Raw genomic sequence first — 15000 nt, forward strand, 5'->3', positions numbered from 1 at the left:
TTCAAGGGCATATTAGTCGATTTCTCAAACCCTGTCCAACACCAGTATGTTTAGATCTGTATTTCTATTAGGATTGTCTTTTCACTCACGCTGAAACCGACTAAATGCATCATGACTGGTAGAACTCGTGAGAGTTACAGTGTTAGTCTGGCGATGTTTCGCACTTCGAATAAACCGCGGCCCATGAACTTTGCTCTATGACCCCGATTGTGAAATACGCCACCGCGCGGTGTCAATAAAATTAGTGACGTCTCCACTCTGCCTATCCAGCGCCTTGCAAGTTGCGGTTGTTCGTTCTCTTACCCATTCAGCTGCATACAAAAAATATAGACCTCGGAGCTGCGCTAAGCTAAAATTTGGATTGCTTTGTATGTACAGATCCCCACTGCACTGTGATCACAATATAAGTCTATTTTCGTTAATTATTGCACACACTTCAACGAATGTTTTAAACTATAAAATCGATGAGGGCGCACAGTACACGGATATTCGAGTACAATTTATTACGCAGTAGATATATCGGTATATATACAAAACAACCCACATTTTAGCGATGTGAAGCTCCGAGGACTGTAAAGGAGTCTGAAAAATATCAAACCATGTGATACATACATACATACATACATACATACATACATACATACATACATACATACATACATACATACATACATACATACATACATACATGCATGCATGCATGCATCATCATGCATACATACATACATACATACATACATACATACATACATACATACATACATACATACATACATACATACATAATAATGATAATCTTTATTTATACTGGATAGTTCTTTAAGCATTTAAACACTTGTCTCCCAAGAAGTCCAGTGGGGGCCATCCCTCATGGGTTCAGTGGTAATGCAGGAGGAAACCGGAGTACCCGGGGAAAACCTGCGTTGTTCGGTAGAGTCAAACTGAACGACACTCTTCTTACTTACAGCGGGGTAAATTTAATCGAACCCTGAATGGGGTTCGAACCCCGACTGCAGTGGTAAGAGGCATACATACATACATACATACACACACATGCATGCATGCATATGCATGCATGCATACATACATACATACATACATACATACATACATACATACATACATACATACATACATACATACATACATACATACATACATACATACATACATACATACATACATGTTCGACATGAATATGCCGATTTCTTCGAATCTCTACACAATTATATCTACCAGAGTTGACTTTCTTTACTTTTAGTACAATAATTCGAAAACCAGCTCTATGTCTACATGTCTCAATTTACACTGAATATGCATGACTCCTAAGCTTTTATTTTCTTCAGATAAATAGTCATAAATATTCAGTGTGCATCTGACAAATATTCATGTCTTGTAATAAGACCTTGAAGCGATGGTGTTCCATTGAAATAAATGTGAAAAAGCTTCAATTTGGTTGTGTGTTTTCGGCATTCGATCGAACATTACGTGAATGTACAATCATGAAATGACTGTCCAGAACCCAAAGTTTATGGACAAATACCTTTATTTCCTAAGTGGCGTTCTCCATTAGTTTTTATATATTTTGTGCTGTTAAAATTCACTATAAAATGCTTTGATTTAAGAACAATTCATGAAATTACAATAAAACAACAGAAGCGATACAAATCATCAACCCTTGTTGGTCTAATAAAGTTTACCCTTCCTTGTCCCACTCACCATGCAAAAAAGTCCTTTTTACACGGTGTGTGGGGACGAGGAAGGGTCACTGCCATAGCTTACTAAAGCAGACATAGTAAAGCTGGTTTATTACACCACAGTTAAACTTGATTTAGAAAAAGTATAGCTACGTGCTAGCTAGATTCAATCTCTGACCGACCTAGAAAAACATATGCAACGCAACTATTTCAATTTTACTTAGGATTGTCTCTGTTTGAATTAAGTTGGCATTAGCACTGGAATATATTAAACAACATCACTGATTTTACATACCCAGGTGAAACAAGAGTTGCCCAGCTATTACAAGACCATAGTGGTCTGAGAATTGATCTACGTGCCTCCAAGTTGGTTCAGGGCTAAATCTTGCCAGAGTCTAATTCGATATATGTGCTTTAGCATTTAGTATATATACAACATTATCATTGATTTACATTCCTCAATTGTTACGTACTGGTTAAATGAAATAATGATCCTATGAATAAAAAAGTAATTAGATTTGTATGCATGCCAAACATAAAGATATTAAATTTCATAACTGTATGTTTTTCGCCAAAGATATTATTAAAAGTTTGTCTCCATAAACAAGGTTTTCACTCAATACAAAAAATGTTTTGTTTTGTTTTTATACATGCCTCTCCCTACCAAATGAGTAAATTGTATATAAAACTCCAATTATTAAGTAAAACTTAAAAATTATGTTAATGAAAAGAAGTCAGGAATAACTGTATAGAAAAAGAACCCCCGGCGCCAAGTCCTTCAGTTGACTGGGTGACACGACTTGTCACCATGCAGCTACACACTGTGTGTCCCCTACACTATTAAAGTGGAAGTTTCAAAACTACTAATGCAGGTTAAATATCGTGAACGCCGCCTATATTAACATAAACAATATTACTCAATAGAGACAATCGATATGCTAATTGGTCAATAAACGCGTTGATATTTTTAATCTTTTTTTTTTTGTATTTTTCAAGGGAAATGTGACACTGTCACAGTAAATGAAAATTAAATCAACTTGGTTATCTATTTGCCAGCCATCTGTTGAAACACATTATGCTAATTTACTACTAATTTAAATGTTTTTGTCTTGATGGCCGCCTCTACATCAGATGTATCACGAAGGTCAATTCAGGCAAAAGTACAGACTCGAAGGTAAAATAACAATGAGCGATTAGCCAATATCTACATCGGATTTTAATCAGATTGGTCATGGTCTTCACCTACTTTACATGCGATTTCAGAGAAACATCAAGTTGAACATGTGTCCATTGGGAATCTTTGCGGTGGGCAACATTTCCGATGAGAGTCACCAAAATTGTTTATGGAATGGTTAAAGAATTAATGTTCTTGACCCCTAAAAGCCCATTACCTTCAGTGAAGACATCATGAATATTCATTGTTCAACTATTGCACAAACATAGCTACAACGTGACCCACAACAAATATTTTCAAAAGGATGGACAGCGTCAACTTGCAATTGACGTTTCTCTGGAATCACAGGTAATGTAGACTCTCCAGAATCAAAAGTGCATGACAATGTCTTTATTTCCTGGCTGGCATTCCCCATTTAAGTATACATTTCTCGATTGCCTTAGTATGGAATAAAACTATGTGCCCCCCCCCCCCTGCGACTGGAGACCTTCTGATTGAATTTTTCGCTCTTGGTGATGCCAGCATTAGTAATTGGGCACTGCACTCAGAATTGTCTACCCTAATATTACAGTGTATGCTAATTTGCACAATTTTAGTGCTCTTAGGGAACATTCAGTATTTACAAGGGGAGGGTCGAGGGGATTGGGGGGTGTCACTTTTTACATATTAGCTCTCGGGGAGGGCCATAATTTAGAAAATGGGATGGGGGGGGGGTGTCACATTTTACTTTGACTCATTGCATTATATTGTCTTTTTTATCACCCCACCACTGCATTTGGGTTATGGTTAGGGTTAAGATTAGGATTAGTTAGGGTAGGGTTAGTTCTCCATGATATCAGCCAATGTCAATCAAAATGTTACTGACGACCAATTAATTATCAGTTATGGTGCGAGGAGAGGAGAGGGTCTCACAGGTGTAAAATGGTTCCCGAATAGTTGGGTAAGATACTATGGATAATATTGGGATGATTGTGACCTGAGTCCCGACAATGTCAGGAGTGTGTCAATCTAATTATTGGGAGTTGCAGCCGTCAGCTCAGCCAATGAGATCCAAACACAGGTTTTTATAAATGCAGTGCCTAGTAGTTGGAAATAACTAACGACCTTTAACATTTTCAACATTGGTGGCAGCGGTGGGATTAAATCCTTAATAATTAGTCTGGGACTAGTGTTCTTTTACATTGCTGACAGCATTTTAACCCATCCTATTTTGAACTACTTTAACAGTTGGAGGGTCATGTTTTATAATGTATGTTGTTGATTGAATCACTTTGCTTGGAACAATCAACGAACTAGGCCACAATGGAAAATATGTATCACATTTCCCTGCAATCGGGCATCAAGTAAACCTTTAAGTCGTTTATACACACCCACCGTATGTTAAATATCTGATCTCATAAATGTTAAATTTACTGACGCACTATCTGGTTAAATATCAATTTCTGTTATATTTGCCCCTCCTACCCTTTCTTCTCAACCCCAAATTCTTCACACCACATCCATATCTTTTAATTTGTCAGCCACAGCACAGTGACCACAGTTGGTAAGACCATCCACCATCGTAGTCAATGTAGCATCTTGTCCTCTTCTTTCTTTCCATCGCAGCAATAACTGATATTTTATCTCCTCGTTGCCATAGTTACGATGATCACCTTCAATGGTAGTAATGGTGACTTCAAGATTCTCTTCATTTTGAAGCAAATGTCTGTACAAGTTTCTAATCTCCATCGGTTTCAAGGAGTTGGCAATCATTTGGAGTACGTTGTCACTGCAAACTACACACAAAGATATTACTGTCAAACACTTTTGTGACCAGATTGAGGTTTGTAATACTTAATGTAACTTGTTGGAAAACACCAAATTATTACAAAAATTGAAACAGCTATGATATTAGACATGATAAATTTCTCACCTAAAAATAATAAAACGTGATTGATCTGCAAAACTACACCAGTGACTAGCCAATGTATTATTTTTTGCACGAAATGATACAAATAATAATGTCACAGCAAACAACATGTCGCTTTCAAAATATATTGCTTTAGTGTTGTGCTTTTGTACATATACAGTCAAGATAACATTAGACTTACCATCACTGTCAGTGTATAGGGATAACATTAGACTTACCATCATTGTCAGTGTATAGGGATAACATTAGACTTACCATCATTGTCAGTGTATAGGGATAACATTAGACTTACCATCATTGTCAGTGTATAGGGATAACATTAGACTTACCATTATTGTCAGTGTATAGGGATAACATTAGACTTACCATCACTGTTAGTGTATAGGGATAACATTAGACTTACCATCACTGTCAGTGTATAGGGATAACATTAGACTTACCATCACTGTCAGTGTATAGGGATAACATTAGACTTACCATTATTGTCAGTGTATAGGGATAACATTAGACTTACCATCATTGTCAGTGTATAGGGATAACATTAGACTTACCATTATTGTCAGTGTATAGGGATAACATTAGACTTACCATCACTGTCAGTGTATAGGGATAACATTAGACTTACCATCACTGTCAGTGTATAGGGATAACATTAGACTTACCATTATTGTCAGTGTATAGGGATAACATTAGACGTACCATCACTGTCAGTGTATAGGGATAGCATTAGACTTACCATCATTGTCAGTGTATAGGGATAACATTAGACTTACCATTATTGTCAGTGTATAGGGATAACATTAGACTTACCATCATTGTCAGTGTATAGGGATAACATTAGACTTACCATCATTGTCAGTGTATAGGGATAACATTAGACGTACCATCACTGTCAGTGTATAGGGATAACATTAGACTTACCATCACTGTCAGTGTATAGGGATAACATTAGACTTACCATCACTGTCAGTGTATAGGGATAACATTAGACTTACCATCATTGTCAGTGTATAGGGATAACATTAGACTTACCATCACTGTCAGTGTATAGGGATAACATTAGACTTACCATCACTGTCAGTGTATAGGGATAACATTAGACTTACCATTATTGTCAGTGTATAGGGATAGCATTAGACGTACCATCACTGTCAGTGTATAGGGATAACATTAGACTTACCATCACTGTCAGTGTATAGGGATAACATTAGACTTACCATCACTGTCAGTGTATAGGGATAACATTAGATTTACCATCATTGTCAGTGTATAGGGATAACATTAGACGTACCATCACTGTCAGTGTATAGGGATAACATTAGATTTACCATCATTGTCAGTGTATAGGGATAACATTAGACTTACCATCACTGTCAGTGTATAGGGATAACATTAGACTTACCATCACTGTCAGTGTATAGGGATAACATTAGACTTACCATCACTGTCAGTGTATAGGGATAACATTAGACTTACCATCATTGTCAGTGTATAGGGATAACATTAGACTTACCATTATTGTCAGTGTATAGGGATAACATTAGACTTACCATCACTGTCAGTGTATAGGGATAACATTAGACTTACCATCACTGTCAGTGTATAGGGATAACATTAGACTTACCATTATTGTCAGTGTATAGGGATAGCATTAGACTTACCATCATTGTCAGTGTATAGGGATAACATTAGACGTACCATCACTGTCAGTGTATAGGGATAACATTAGACTTACCATCATTGTCAGTGTATAGGGATAACATTAGACGTACCATCATTGTCAGTGTATAGGGATATCATTAGACTTACCATCACTGTCAGTGTATAGGGATAACATTAGACGTACCATCACTGTCAGTGTATAGGGATAACATTAGACTTACCATCATTGTCAGTGTATAGGGATAACATTAGACGTACCATCACTGTCAGTGTATAGGGATAACATTAGACGTACCATTATTGTCAGTGTATAGGGATAACATTAGACTTACCATCACTGTCAGTGTATAGGGATAACATTAGACTTACCATCACTGTCAGTGTATAGGGATAACATTAGACTTACCATTATTGTCAGTGTATAGGGATAACATTAGACTTACCATCACTGTCAGTGTATAGGGATAACATTAGATTTACCATCACTGTCAGTGTATAGGGATAACATTAGACTTACCATCACTGTCAGTGTATAGGGATAACATTAGACTTACCATTATTGTCAGTGTATAGGGATAACATTAGATTTACCATCACTGTCAGTGTATAGGGATAACATTATACTTACCATCACTGTCAGTGTGTAGGGATAGCATTAGACTTACCATCATTGTCAGTGTATAGGGATAACATTATACTTACCATCATTGTCAGTGTATAGGGATAGCATTAGACTTACCATTATTGTCAGTGTATAGGGATAACATTAGACTTACCATCATTGTCAGTGTATAGGGATAACATTAGATTTACCATCACTGTCAGTGTATAGGGATAACATTAGATTTACCATCACTGTCAGTGTATAGGGATAACATTAGATTTACCATCATTGTCAGTGTATAGGGATAACATTAGATTTACCATCACTGTCAGTGTATAGGGATAACATTAGATTTACCATCATTGTCAGTGTATAGGGATAACATTAGACTTACCATCATTGTCAGTGTATAGGGATAGCATTAGACTTACCATCATTGTCAGTGTATAGGGATAACATTAGACGTACCATCATTGTCAGTGTATAGGGATAACATTAGATTTACCATCACTGTCAGTGTATAGGGATAACATTAGACTTACCATCACTGTCAGTGTATAGGGATAACATTAGACTTACCATTATTGTCAGTGTGTAGGGATAACATTAGACTTACCATCACTGTCAGTGTATAGGGATAACATTAGATTTACCATCACTGTCAGTGTATAGGGATAACATTAGACTTACCATCACTGTCAGTGTATAGGGATAACATTAGATTTACCATCATTGTCAGTGTATAGGGATAACATTAGACTTACCATCACTGTCAGTGTATAGGGATAACATTAGACTTACCATCACTGTCAGTGTATAGGGATAACATTAGACTTACCATCACTGTCAGTGTATAGGGATAACATTAGACTTACCATCACTGTCAGTGTATAGGGATAACATTAGACTTACCATCATTGTCAGTGTATAGGGATAACATTAGACTTACCATTATTGTCAGTGTATAGGGATAACATTAGACTTACCATCACTGTCAGTGTATAGGGATAACATTAGACTTACCATCACTGTCAGTGTATAGGGATAACATTAGACTTACCATCACTGTCAGTGTATAGGGATAACATTAGACTTACCATCACTGTCAGTGTATAGGGATAACATTAGACTTACCATCACTGTCAGTGTATAGGGATAACATTAGACTTACCATCACTGTCAGTGTATAGGGATAACATTAGACTTACCATCACTGTCAGTGTATAGGGATAACATTAGACTTACCATCACTGTCAGTGTATAGGGATAACATTAGACTTACCATCACTGTCAGTGTATAGGGATAACATTAGACTTACCATCACTGTCAGTGTATAGGGATAACATTAGACTTACCATCACTGTCAGTGTATAGGGATAACATTAGACTTACCATCACTGTCAGTGTATAGGGATAACATTAGATCTAGACTTACCGTCATTGTCAGTGTAACTTCCTATTTTATGTTTCTTGGATGGCTGTAATATAAAAAGGTAATCATTTATCACGTGATGTCAGAGGGAGAAAATGAATTTGACGTTGCCCACCTAACTACCCTAGTTGTTTGCATTGAGTCTGTCTGATACTCGTTTCACTTTGCTCTGCAAAGTTATTGAATAATTGTTTTTAAATAGACCGCACTATAACCTTCTATGGTCGGAGACACATCTCTATATATTAAAGTAATGTTAGTGTTAATGTTAATGACTGTTAATGTTACAACCAGTCTGTACTGCTGTTTCCTTACTGTTGTAGACAGCTGTAATTAATTGTATTCTTATCTCATTCTTTAGTCTGTTACGTAATGCTTGGGAAAAATAAAATATAAACTTACAGTTTGTTCTCGTAGTTCAAATTCAATGACGACGAAACTGCCATGACCACGGTTATCACTGTCTTCCATAGCTTGTTTTACGGAGAATGCAGCTCGTATATGGCTTTGCTTTTCAGCATTTACTGGTTCATACTCAAATCTACAAAATGGTGCCACAGAATCGGAGCAGCAACGGATAATGTCTGTCATTTCAAGTTGCTGGAGAAAAAATAAAATATCGTCTTGAGTCTTCTACATTATTAATATGACTACTTGTATAAATCCATTAGGATTATAGATTGTTGATCAGTATCAGACTCTTGACCTAATCCCTCACAGCCAAATTGACGTCATCGCCCAACATCTCACATTCGTATGATAAGAGAGTCCATAAGAACTACAAGAGGGCCCGGGCAATGTGGGGGTGGGGGTACCATTTTTTACAAATCGGTTTACAGCTGGGGAAAGTCAAATTTTCGAAAAAAGGACTAGAGACGGGGTCACATTATCTCATTACTTAAGTTAGCAGTATTTTGTGATTTGGCATCGTGGGAAATAACCAATGTCTTTAAAGCTATCGATGTGATGACAGCGATGGGAACAAGTCCTTACCATTAGTTTTTGGACTCGTGCCCTTTTCCGTGTCTGACAGCATTTCACCTCATGATTTTGAAATATTTTAACAAGGGGAGGGCCATATAAATTAAAGGGCTTTATACACAGTGTATAGTAATGGGGTACCAGATAATTGGTGATATATCCGGCAAATCTGGGCTCAACGACGGAGAATGTTTGTGTAATACAAAACTGAATTTTAGAAGAAATCATGTATACACTCACCTGCTGGTTTGGTAAGTGTCCGTTATTGTCATTTAAGATCCATTCCCATTTACCCACAGGCAGAGTTGTATCACCCAGTGACGTAATTACCCATGGTGCATCTGAACTTATAATCTTCAAAGTGTTGTATTCGGATCGGTGATTTTGTCCCTCGTTCTCTTTTAGTCTTCTCTTGTAGTCCTTTATAGTGTCGCATATGTATAACTTGATTGCAACTGTCTGTCTTCTGAAAAAACTGTACTGTCCGAACGCAACAGCCTCAAGATTGAGACGTCTATTTTTGCCACAGGCCGTGCAGGTGAAGATGGTGAAATGTGCCGTGCTTATGTTCACGTACTTTTCATCAACATTGAACGTGATATCCTGAACAATATTGTTATCTACTTTGGTAGATGATTGGTCCAATTCGTTCCACGTCATGTTCTTACCAGCTATTGATTGGCTGTGGTGCACTCTGAAAACCCAATCAGAATCTTTCAGCTGTGCACGGTGAGGCACTTTTACTATGACTGGTTTCATAAATCGATCGAGTCCCGGTGACAGGCATTCGATTACAGGTGACATTGGTAGTTGATCAGCCGTCAAGTCAATGTTGAATTGTGCAAACAGAAGACTTACACGAACAGCCACTTTCTGGCTGATACCAACTGGTATGGCACCGCGGGGGATAACGATTTGTACGTCAGAGTGCTTATGACACAAAACACCGCCCTCATAGTCGTAGTTACCTTCGAATGTGATGTCAAATAAACCACCCGCATTACTTAGTTTCCTATACCCACTTGCACTGACCGGTCCAGGCAGTAAAGGCACAGCTGTAGATGAGTCTCTGTATTCATTATGATTATTAACTTTGGGACGTTTTGGGATGGATGCTTCCGAATCGTGATAAAACCGTTTTTTTCTGGTCTCGTTGACGTCATCAAAACCGTTCGAATTAAGTAGATTAATGGTTGTTGTTTCGGGAGGAATCCAAGTCCGATCAGCTACACATTCTACATTTGTAGAGTTCTCACGTCTAGAATACAGGAATATTATCAAAATTAAAAACATAATTCAATATAACAAAAATTTGACACTATAATCGTCTATGCTATTACGTGAAAATGCAATCATCTGACTCCGAGTTGTAGATAGATTGTGATTAAATATCCCTTGATTATATATATATATATATATATATATATATATATATATATATATATATATATATATATATATATATATGTATATGTATATATATATATATATATATATATATATATATATATATATATATATATATATATATATATATATATAAAGTTTATTCAATGCTATGACAAAACAATGATCACAAATTGATATGACAACACAGTGATTATCAAATGATATGAACAACACATGTTATCAAGTAGAATGACAATGATTGAACCCCTTGGAGACAATTATGACGAAGTTACTCAAAAAGGGAATTACAATGTGGTGATGAATATTTGGAAAAGAAGTATATGTATACTTTATCCTCACCTTATCATGCGAAACCGAACAATGACAAGACCAAATATCATTAATACCACACACAGGGTTGCTGTTGTGATTGATATGATGGCAAATGTCCCTCTGTCGCCATGGTTACTGTTCTCCACTGTATTCTCCTGATTTGTTTGCTCCAATAATAAATCAGAATCAAGATCTTCCAATGACAATGGTATGGACTGATAATTGGTCACACTTGAAGTTGATGTAAACTGGAATTCGTCTGAAATGAGAGTAACTTACAGTGTTCAACTCTGTGTATGTTCATCATGGAAGCACTGTGATTCATACGAATGGGTTTTTTCTTTCTCGTTTGTTTGGGAAACAGAAACAAAAATACATCACTTGTCCTTCTTTGGTACCTGAACTATTTTATTGAACACCTCCAGTAAATTTGGATCATTCTGTCAGTCTATGATGAAGAAGAAGAAGGAACTTACAATGTTATTTCAAATAGGAACAGCTGTGTGACCATTTCTTTAGTGACTTGTGCTGAAAGCGGTTTTTTCATTCACATATGATAATGTATACAAGCACCATACCAGGGCTAGTAACAGAACTACAAGAGAAAATGCCGATGTTCTCGGAGGGTAAACACTGCTCGAATTGGGTCTGTAACTTCGCTACAGCACGAGTCCATGCCAGGTTAATGGATTTCACACTGAACGTTTTTGGAAAACATTGGATTATTTGGCTGAGGTGTGCAGGATCGGCTTACTATCGTGAATTTGTTCATTAGCATGATAATGGGTAAGAGTTTCTATGTTGTGTAACAGGACTGTAGATAACGAGGTCGACATTCTGGGGGAAAACCTAAAAATTTGTCGGATTCGTAATACAACTTTGTTATAGTACACGTCCTCAGCCATTGTTTTAACGGGACACTTTTGGGTAATCATTTTGTCCGAGGCTACGCATAATATTATGTTCTCATATGTTCTCAATATCTAGAATCTGGAAAGTTCTCATAATGTCGGGGAGACGTATGACATGTTTTAACAGTGTTCTATTGAAAAAGGGTAAATGACCAAGGACCCGTACTATCCTATCAGTTAATTGGAAGCTAATCCATTTAGTCGATGCGTATACATGACAATATTTATAGCCTATTATATTTTAGGCTCAAATTGGTGGTCATCACCTGGTCACAGTGTACTTTTCTTTTCCTTGATATATTTCATTCAAGTTTGACTTGCAACTCCCGAGTTCACTGAAAAGGTTATATACCATACAAAGTGTAACCAATCAGAAGACACTTTCCATAACATTATAAACACTGTTTACGATTGCTACTCCCATATGTACAGCAAGAACACCTTGTATTGAAATAGTGTTCTGGCATCCATATAGAGAGAGATTTCCAGATGCTAGCTATTGGGAACATTATGGAGTAATGACGTCATGTATTACGTGATAGTCATGTTATTTAAATGAGATATAGCAGTTTTTTGAGAATGTACGATATTTTTTGTAAGTGAGGGACACTGCCCTGAAGCTATTAGAGCAGATTCAACAAAGTATGTTCGCTATATTGGAAAACATGCAATTTCTGTACAGGTTTGTTTATTGATTAACCCACACAAGCTTGACAGTAATTATATGTTAGCTCTAGGTCTAGATGGCGACAAAGACGTGTGGGAGTTCTGTGAGCGCATTTTCCAGAGCGACAAAGTATTTACAATGTGAAAATATATGATTAAACAGTAACTCTAGTCCTACCTTCAAATTTGCCTGTTAGGGCACCATTTATAATAGTTTGCTTGTATGTTGTTAGGGCGATCGAGTAACTATTTGAATGAGCCAATTTTGTTATCATAGTTGAAAGTGTTTGGGGCAATGGTGTGCGGCTCGCTTCGGTGGTTACTCTGGAGCTAGCTTGTCCTGGATGTAATATAGCATCTAAAGGTGTTCCCTCTGGCTTTCTTCCACTTTTCTTCTTGTTACCATCTCGCTCTTTCGGCCTTTTCCTAGATCGACCCATATCCGTCATCATTTTTCCATTTCTAGATTTTCCTCCCTTCCGCTTTCCATCATCCTCTGTTGAGTCGCTAACAATTCGTAAACGGCCACGCATGGGTACTTGACTGTTTCCTTTATTGCGACGGCCATGATTTTTCTTGTTATTTTCACGCTGTCTTACTTGTAGTTCAATACATTCAGACACTGTTTGATTGCCAGATTCCAACGTCTGTCTACATTCAGACAGTTCATCCCTACGTATGCATATGCTATCATGTGCTTTACTCTCTTTCCACAGTTCCACGTGGATGTCTGGATCACACAGCAACTTCTTATGACATTGCGATGAAGCGCTATAGTGGGCAGAGAACGTCCCAGGTGGACAAATATGACATGTACCGAAGAATCGTTCACCGTTACATTCAAGTCCGGTAGAATAATATCCCGGTGGACACTTTAATCGGTGACATTTTCGTCTAAGTTTCCGCCCCTTTCCCGCTTCTACCGCCTAGAAGAAAACAATCAACAAAATATGTTTTGAAGTGCGCCCTCCATGGACAATATGGAAAAAATCTGAACTAACGATATATTACCACCATACTTTTTTTTTAATTTCCCATAATGATGAGTAGATGTTTGGAGTTTTGGAGATGACATGCTCCATTTCTTTTACAAATTACAAATTGGAAACGTACATACATATATGAATGTATACCCCCCCCCCTCTCTCTCTCTCTCTCTCTCTCTCTCTCTCTCTCTCTCTCTCTCTCTCTCTCTCTCTCTCTCTCTCTCTCTCTCTCTCTCTCTCTCTCTCTCTCTCTCTCTCTCTCTCTCTCTCTGCACTTACTTAGCAAATAGTCACATGACTACATATCTACAAATCTGACTAACGTACAGTACATAGAAGAGAAATAAATCATTTTTGCTTTGTGTTCCATATATGATCATTTTTTAATATTCAGACAACATTTAAACTGGTCCACTGTTATCTCTGATTGTTAATAAATTACTTACCTGAAGGTGAACCATGCAAACAATACACATGATGATGATAATATATTGTACTTGATGATGTTCCATGTCTACCATACAAGAACCTAGAATTCAACAATAGATGGATTCAAGAGAAAAGACATGAACGTAGATGAGCTGTGGTTTATAGAGATTTACTTTAGCATATAGGTCACATCTAAACGATTGTCTGAGTTCATGTTTGAACAGAAGATTTGCATATAGTTAGTAATTAATATGCATATAATTTAGATCATTATTAATAACTCTGACAGGCTATATGGTATAGCAGTTAGACAAACCAAATTAGTGATGATGATGATGATGATTATGATGTATTTATTAGTTCTTTTGGTGCAAAAACTTAGACTGTACAGAAATACACGCTTAGAATCCAACCAAGACTACATAGAGACGTTAATTACGTTTCAATACCAAAAGTTAATTTCATTTGAACATTTCAATATACACATAATTAACATAAATAATATGATACTAATATTGACTAAAACCAGTATTTTTGCAACTCATAATCGCATTTTTTGTTCATTATTCTACTCAAGTCAAGGTATGTAATTGGTAATTCACACTGTGTTTAATTTATCATACTACATATATACTCAGACCACTATAAAGTCTGAGATATACCACAAAGCTGACAGGGAAGCAATGTCTGTGGATATATATACACAACCTCCTTCCCATTGCCCTTATTAACTAACGTATAATTTCCCACATGTGCAATTTTTGACATGATCACCTCAGCCATGAAGTAGTCGCTATCACTTGATTACAGAGTAACACGCCGATGA

The 15000-nt window shown here is 36.8% G+C and overlaps 2 protein-coding genes across 2 annotated transcripts in view; both read right to left on the reverse strand.

The window, feature by feature from the left end:
- LOC144448448 (uncharacterized) overlaps positions 1 to 165 on the reverse strand; it is a 16033-nt gene extending 15868 nt beyond the window's left edge. The window contains exon 1 of the mRNA XM_078138698.1: positions 1 to 165. This exon is cut by the window's left edge and continues 488 nt beyond it. Coding sequence (XP_077994824.1) covers positions 1 to 11 — 11 coding nt within the window. The 5' untranslated portion in view covers positions 12 to 165.
- A 2468-nt stretch (positions 166 to 2633) lies between these two features.
- Positions 2634 to 11299, reverse strand: LOC144448434 (uncharacterized). The gene is made up of 5 exons (XM_078138682.1): positions 11210 to 11299; positions 9701 to 10718; positions 8882 to 9079; positions 8483 to 8525; positions 2634 to 4646 (listed from the first exon to the last, which is right to left on the reverse strand). The coding sequence occupies exons 1-5, from the start codon at positions 11248 to 11250 to the stop codon at positions 4360 to 4362; spliced, it is 1587 nt and encodes a 528-aa protein (XP_077994808.1). The 5' UTR covers positions 11251 to 11299; the 3' UTR covers positions 2634 to 4359.
- Positions 11300 to 15000: the final 3701 nt, after the last annotated feature.

Source organism: Glandiceps talaboti, chromosome 17, assembly GCF_964340395.1.
Source record: "Glandiceps talaboti chromosome 17, keGlaTala1.1, whole genome shotgun sequence".
NCBI classification, from domain to species: Eukaryota; Metazoa; Hemichordata; class Enteropneusta; family Spengelidae; genus Glandiceps; species Glandiceps talaboti.